Genomic DNA, 7,428 nt, shown 5'->3' on the forward strand with positions numbered 1-7,428 from the left:
ATTGCTGGACTTTAATTTATTTTTCTAATTTAAATAAAAACAATTTACTCATATAATTTAAAAATAAAATATTAAAAGTTTTTTTTTTAATTTTTTATTTTTTAAAAAATTTTTTATTTATCGAATAATGCTACACCTGACAGTTGACTTTTTTTTTGTTTAACTTGTTCTCAAATTAAGAATAAATTAATTTAAAAAATATAAAATTTTCAATTTTTTATTTCTTGGATATTGTTGGAATTTTTTATTATTTTACTATTAGAAAAAAATTATTTTTTAGTTTAAATATTAAATAAAATAATAAATTTACAGATTTATTATGTACTAGATATTGCTGGACTTTATTTTCATTTTCTAATTTAAATAAAAGAATTTAATCATATAAATTCAAAATTCAACAATAAAAAATTAAGTTTTTTAACATTTTATTTTTTAAAAATATTCTTTTTATTTTTATTCACCGGATAATTGATGGGTGTTTTTGTGGAAAGAGAATTTCCAAACACACAAATCTAACCGGCAAGTATACCGGGTCGCATCAAGTAGTAATAACTCACTTAGAGTGAGGTCGATCCCACAGGGATTGATGAATCAAGCAACTTTAATGGGTGATTAGTTTAGTCAAGCTAACATTGAGTGAATTGTGTGAAGTGTAACCAACAGAAAGGAAATTAAAAGGAATTTAAAGTGCCGAAAGTAAATTGCAGTAAAAGGAAAGAGCAAGAAAGTAAAATAGCTGAAACTTAAATTGCAAGAAAAGTAAATTGCATGAAAAGTAAAGGGGCTGGGGTGCTGGAAATTAAAATTCAACAAGAAAATGTAAAGAGCAATCAAGCAGAGAGCTATCTACTACTACTCCTCCCTACTGGAGCCAGCCTCCCTAATGGAATGAAACTAATGCCTTTATATAGGCTTTTACAAAATAAAAAATGAAATTGAAAGCAAATTACAAAGAAAATGAAATTCCTAATCAAATTGTTTCTTGTGCCTTTGAGTGATGTCAATTGGGCTTTGCTTGCTTTGGAGTGAAATTGGGTTGAAGATGGATCCGGATGGCCTTGGTTTTGAGAAGAAATACGCTTGCAATTTGGGCCTTGGGGTATTTACGTTTGAGTCAACGCTTGAGGAAAACGTTGAATCAAACATCCTCATGTGCTAGCCTCATGCAGAACCCATTTTGCTGTCACTCACGTTTGAGCCTCAAACGTGAGCTCAAACGTGGCTCCTCCCAGGTGAGTTTTTGTTTGAGGTCAAACGTTGGTGCAGGCGTGGGGTTCAAGTTTTGGAACGCTTCTTTGTCCTCTTGTCAATGTTGTCAATTTCATGCCCACTATAGACTATTATATATGGTTGGAAAGCTCTGAATGTCAGCTTTCCAACGCAACTAGAAGGACATCAATTGGACATTTACAACTCAAGTTATGCTCCTTTGAAGGGGACAGGGTCGCTGGCTTTGGTGTGCAACGTTTGAGGCGACGTTTGCCTCAAATGTGGTCGAAAAAGCCAGATTCTGGACGCTCAAAAGCATTGTCCACCCCATACTATTATATATTGTTGGAAAGCCCTGAATGTCTACTTTCCAATGCCGTTTAAAGCGCATCATTTGGAGCTCCACAGCTCGAGTTATACTCCGTCGAAGTTGCAGAGGTCAGCTGGCCTTACTGCAGGTTGACACCATGTTCGTTTATGCACTTTCGGGGCAGTTTTCTCCCTCAATTTTAGTGTCCACCATGCAGTGCCATATATTCTTGGAAAGCTCTTGATTCCTACTTTCCATTGCTTTTTGAATCATCTCATTTGGAGCTCTGTAGCTCAAGTTATTCTTGTTGGAAGTATACCCCTTCAAGCTGTGAGGCGCCAACGTTTGCCTCAACGTTTGAGGTCAAACGTTGGCTCAAACGTTGGTTCTTCTCCAGGGCATTCTTCATCTTCTTGCAACCTCCTTCCAAGCTTTATTCCTCCTATCATCAACAACAATTGTATCAAAGCTATGCTATAATCATGAGAGTTATTCTTCTTCTTGATATATAAGCAATTATGGCACAAAAACTCATGAAAATGCATCAATTCATCAATGGTTGATTGAATCTAAGGAAACATGAATTTCTACCCAAATGGCTTACTTGTGGCCTAAGAATGCATGAAAACCAAGTAAAAAACTAGTGAAAAAGCATAGGAAAACATGACATGGTAACATGTCATCACAACACCAAACTTAAACTTTCACTACAAGAAAAACACCCATTCAAGTACACTTGAAAAGTGTAGCCAAAAGTGAAAAAAAATGATGCCTTAGGCTACGGCTACGCTTTTTAGAGTGATTCCTATTCAGCCGTTGCCTATTCTCAAAGGCTACGCTTTTCTACACCAAGGGCTACGCTTTTGGCGTTTGGGAATAGGCTACGCTTTTCAAGTGATGCTGTTCAGGACCAAAGGCTACGCTTTTCAGCTTTCATTCTTCCAGAATAGGCTACGCTTTTCAATGCTACTGCATCACTTGTAAAGCATAGCCCCATTGTATACCATAGCTACTTTTTATAAGCGTAGCCTTAGGTCCCTCTTTTTTTTTTTTTCCGTACACTATAGCTACTGTATATAAGCGTAAACTATCTCTCCAGTGTTGAAGTCATATATGCAGATGGACTTGTTAGAGAACGAGCACACAACATAAGTGCAGCTTGGATCCATTATAACCTGTTAAAAATTAAAATTATCAGCCCCTCATAAGTAGGATGATATACATAGTAATTCTCCAATAATAAAGCTCACCTTTATAGGTTCTCCAAAAGTTTTGTCATGAGTGTACGACCGAATTAGCTTCTGAGAAGCTGTGTTAAAAATCTTTATCTTCTTATCCTATTAATACTCATAATTGAATTAGCAATCAAAAGACCTACTTCTGCAAATTATGAGTAAATGGCTAAACAGATGAAGAGAACTAATTGGATAATTGTAGTAAAATTTACATGGGAGGGCTTCCACAACCAACAACCCAACTTTGAACTGATGTGTACCATGGTTAACAAGTTACAAGCATATACTTTACCTGCCCAACTGTGACAACATTCTCACATGTCCAATCCACAGCCATGTCATAAACAGTTCCAAATTTTGAAGCCTTTTGACGATGTTGCTGTAAAATGTTATGACCATTTTCTGCTTGCACTACATCATGGAGAACTAGGAAACTGTATGAAAGAATCTTTATTTTAATCATAGGGGGAATCACATCGCATAAAAAGTATCAGGATTGACAGCTGGAGTGAAGAAGTGATGGCCATATAGAACAAGGGAATAAGCACACAACCAGAAGGCACAACTTAAAAAGCATGAGTGTAAAAAGTGTGGCCTAAAGGGGTGGACCAGACTGCTTTCAGACCAATTCAGATAAACTAAACACTAGTAGTCTAATTTCAGCGCATTTATTACAGGTCCTACATACATGCTACATGTTTGAATTTCAAAATGATAATAATTGTGATGCGCATTGCTACTGGTATAATGGTAATTTCAAATTTTCAACTGAAATGCATTGGTCCAATAGATGGCAGGTGGTTTATACCCAAAGAATGGAAAAAAAATATATAGTTGTCCTCACATAAATCATATTCACTCAATAAATACAGAACTACCCAACATAATCCGTGATTGATAGGATAGGAGCAATAATCAAGTAGGCATATGACATAACACATAACACATTGAAGAATGGTTTTTTTGTTTTGCCTTCAATGAATGTTTTCCCAGCTTGATAACGAGTGAATTAGAGAGTGTGCGTTGAATCATGACTCAGTGGCTTGGTATTCGGTATGTGCTAACAGAAAGTTTCATAATTGTAGTATTAGTCAGATTTTTTTGAAATTTTTTGAACACTTGTTTTCTGGATAATTCAATCTTAAGATGTACCGCTTCAGTTTCCCAGTCTTGAATTCAATTTTTCAGCATAACTTACGTAATCTATTTTTCAATTTTAATTTGCATATGCTTTATGCTTTTGAAGCCAAAACTCTACTAGCATACCTATCCGCACTACAACTGAGGATCCTGCAACTGTTGCTGGTAATATTCACAGATGTCACTGCAGCTGAATGATCATCGATGCTGCCAATGAGATCAAAGTTTCTGCCAGATGTACCCAAAACGTCATTAACAAGCATAAACAGCCAACTTAGCTAGCCTAAAAATTTGCAAACCCACACCTGTCCACATCATACAGATGGATTATGCAATCTCGTCCCCCAGAAGCAAGAAAGTAGCTGTTTTTTGCAATGTCATCAGACATGTCCTGGCTAAAGCTTAATGTAAGAATCTCTGCATCATGAGCACCCTGAAATGATGTGGACAACATAAGTGACCATAAAAAGTAATGTGCAGAATACCTTCAGATATAGTTTACTGCAAGACAGTTTCAAAATGAACTCATGTGGAACTCAACCTGAAAACATGTGTAATCTGAAGTTTGGAGGTTATATATATGGAGATTTCCTCTGCAATCACCAGCAGCTAGATGCTTTCCATCTGAACTAACAGCGAGTGACCGAAATCCTGATTTTGAAAGATTTGCCTTAACTGCATCCCGTTCAAAAGTTCCTGCACTTACTGCAGCAATAGAAAGGAATGGTGCAACATAGTGAGACAAGGATAATCTAATAAACCTATATAAGTGAATTAAGATATTTTTGTCTAAAGTCATAAGCTACCTAGGTATGAAGAGCTCAATAGTTCCATCTTCGATGAATCACGCTCTTCAGCATCTTTTGATAAATCAGATTGCAAAGAGAGATCCCACAGCCTAATTGTACCATCAGCAGAGCATGTTGCAAAAGAAACTCCCCCAAAGCAACCTCGAGCAGTGCATGCTAGGGACGGATCATGGATGTTTTCACAGCATAGATTCTTGATATCCCATATGCATGAGGAATGTGAAACTAGCACAAAACATCTGGCAGGCTGGAAATTAAGGAAAGGATTTTCGCTTTTCAGCATTAACCAATATTAATTTACACGGCACCTTATGGCCTAGAGGATACTCGGAAAAGTTTTTTCTTCGTCAGCAACTAACTTATACAAACCTTGATAGCAATAAGTTAATATATCGTGATCCATGAATAGGTAACCAAATTCATCATGATTATATTGACAAACATTTTATTTACCTGATTCACATCATGGATGTCCCAGATGTAGAGACTATGATCTCCATAAATGACCACTGTAGGGTATGAAGTAGAGAATATGTAAATGTGAAATACAGGAATATATTAAATTTATTAAATTGAATATATAGCACTCACCAAGCTTTTCTAAGCCTGAAAACTGACATGCAACAGCATCAGGCAGAGCAAGCAGCTTTTGAAAATCCTGTTCAATAGCTGTTTCCTCTGAATATAATATGTTGCCTAGGTATTCTAGAGACATGGGGGTAAATAATTGGACTGCTCCATTGTTGCAGGCACAAGCAACTAGCTTTCCGGATGTTGATAATGCAAAAGCTTTTTGGACCTGAAAATGATCATTACAAAATTGTGAAAACTTACAAGGAACTAACAACATAAGTATTAGTATTTCATAATCGTATTCAATATAGTACGGTTCACAACGGTTTCATCAGTTCTACTCTATTGTTAAGTGAATTGCTGAATGCATTTAGAGTACATAATGTAAAAATAATAAGTGACAAAGACCATATAAACTGTGCACTTCAGATAATTCACAATCAGACCCAGAAATAACATTTATTCCATTCCAAGGCATAAATTATTAGGATAGCCTAAGTTATGGCCAAAATAGAAGTTTGCCATCTTAGAAACTAGAATCATCATAAGGAATTTCAAGCCTACACTTAGAACATTACTGCAGAGAAAATGTATTTTAAATCTATATGCATGTTACTCATGAAACAAACTTTTATCCTCTGCCATTTCCTCTATTAAAAGATAAGTTCAACATGGTTTGACATATTATGAGATGATACAGACTGATATACCTTCAAAGTAACTGACTTCTTAAGCGACAAACTGGAATGAACAAGGTACAAAATCCCTGAAAACAGAAAGAAATGGAGATATTAATGAATTAATCATTTTGGTTCAAGAAATGCAAATGCCTCAAAATCTCGACAAAAATGCCAATCTTAGACTCATTCTGAACCAAATCAAACCTGAATTGGTCAATGCATAAATTGGAAGGCAATCACCAGCTTGTTTACAATTATCATAGCTGCTATTTATCCACACAGAAGAAGCAATATATATACAAGAGCTTCCTTTATGAATAGCAAGATTTGTTGGCTTTTCATGTATCACTATTGATGCTGACCTGCCCTTTGTTCCATTTATTTGTGTACTTCTAGATGATCCAAGTACCCAAAATTTCAAGTGCTTTTCTCCAGCAGTTATGATTAATTTTGCATCCGATGAGAAGCTGACATTTGAGACAGTAGAGCAGGCTGAAGTTGATCACAGTTCACAAACCCTAAATACCACACATCTTCATCAATAACAGCATGCATGTTATCAAATTACAGTTCACAGACCCATATTTCAGAGATTAAAAGCCCCAAATTAAAACCCCTAAAATAGGAACCCTAAGCCACTGATCAATTTCAGAAGCAAATAGAAATCAATACATACCTATTCAATGATGTGAGCACAGCGAAGACGATGATGAGAAGCACGGAGATGATGATGGTGAGAGCGGCGCAGCGACGATGGTGACGGTCGCACACCGACGATGGTGAGGGCCGCACAGCGACGATCAGTGCAAGCGATGGCGAAGAGGAGATGACGACGGTCACTGTGGAGAGTAGAGCAGGTGAGTCGTGAGTGGGAGGCGATGACTCTCAACGGCGACAGTGAGAGGGTTTCCGCTTGTAGTGAGGCGGTCAATGGCGAGACTGAGAGGGTGAATGGCGAGACCGAGAGTGAGAGGGTCAATGGCGAGCTATCGAGACTGAGAGTGGGGGGCGACGATGGTTAGCTATCGAGACCGAGAGTGAGAGGGTGCTATGGAGGGTTTGTTGCTCGAGGATGAAGGTGACTCAGACTCAGAAGTTTAATTTGCTTAGTTTTAATTTACTAAGTGTTAAGGTCTTTCAGGAAAAACAAGGAAAAAAATTATTAAGTGTTAAAGTTTTTGGCTCTAAAGACATTAGGCATCACTTTTTAAGTGCACCCAAAACTTAAAAAATAGGCTATCCTTTAAAAGCGTCTCCTTTGATACGAAAAGTGAACCTATAGATATCAACCTACGGCTACGCTTTATAAGTGATTTCTATAATACCTAAGGCTACGCTTTTTAAATGATGCCGCATTTGTGTATCCTTTTCTCTTATAAAAAGGCAACACGGGGAAAAGCGTAGCCTATTCTATGAATAGGCTACGCTTTTCAAATGTAGCCTAAAAAAAGTGTGGCTGAATGGGTATTTTT

General features: G+C 36.8%; 1 protein-coding gene across 1 annotated transcript; it reads right to left on the reverse strand.

Moving 5' to 3' along the window:
* Positions 1–2,586: 2,586 nt before the first annotated feature.
* LOC107472530 (uncharacterized) lies at positions 2,587–6,334 on the reverse strand. The gene is made up of 11 exons (XM_016092050.3): positions 6,319–6,334; positions 5,987–6,042; positions 5,295–5,502; positions 5,157–5,212; positions 4,701–4,950; positions 4,436–4,599; positions 4,200–4,327; positions 4,021–4,122; positions 3,047–3,188; positions 2,770–2,856; positions 2,587–2,694 (listed from the first exon to the last, which is right to left on the reverse strand). Exons 1-11 carry the CDS (start codon positions 6,332–6,334, stop codon positions 2,587–2,589), a joined length of 1,317 nt encoding a protein of 438 aa, XP_015947536.3.
* Positions 6,335–7,428: the final 1,094 nt, after the last annotated feature.

This window comes from Arachis duranensis, unplaced genomic scaffold (assembly GCF_000817695.3).
Source record: "Arachis duranensis cultivar V14167 unplaced genomic scaffold, aradu.V14167.gnm2.J7QH unplaced_Scaffold_145403, whole genome shotgun sequence".
NCBI lineage: Eukaryota > Viridiplantae > Streptophyta > Magnoliopsida > Fabales > Fabaceae > Arachis > Arachis duranensis.

Excerpts from the sequence above, each read along its gene's own strand:
- LOC107472530 (XM_016092050.3), bottom strand. Across the intron at positions 5,213-5,294 it reads TTCAGGCTTAGAAAAGCTTG|TGGTCATTTATGGAGATCAT; the intron begins GTGAGTGCTATA and ends CATACCCTACAG. Across the intron at positions 2,857-3,046 it reads ATGTTGTCACAGTTGGGCAG|GATAAGAAGATAAAGATTTT; the intron begins GTAAAGTATATG and ends GAGTATTAATAG.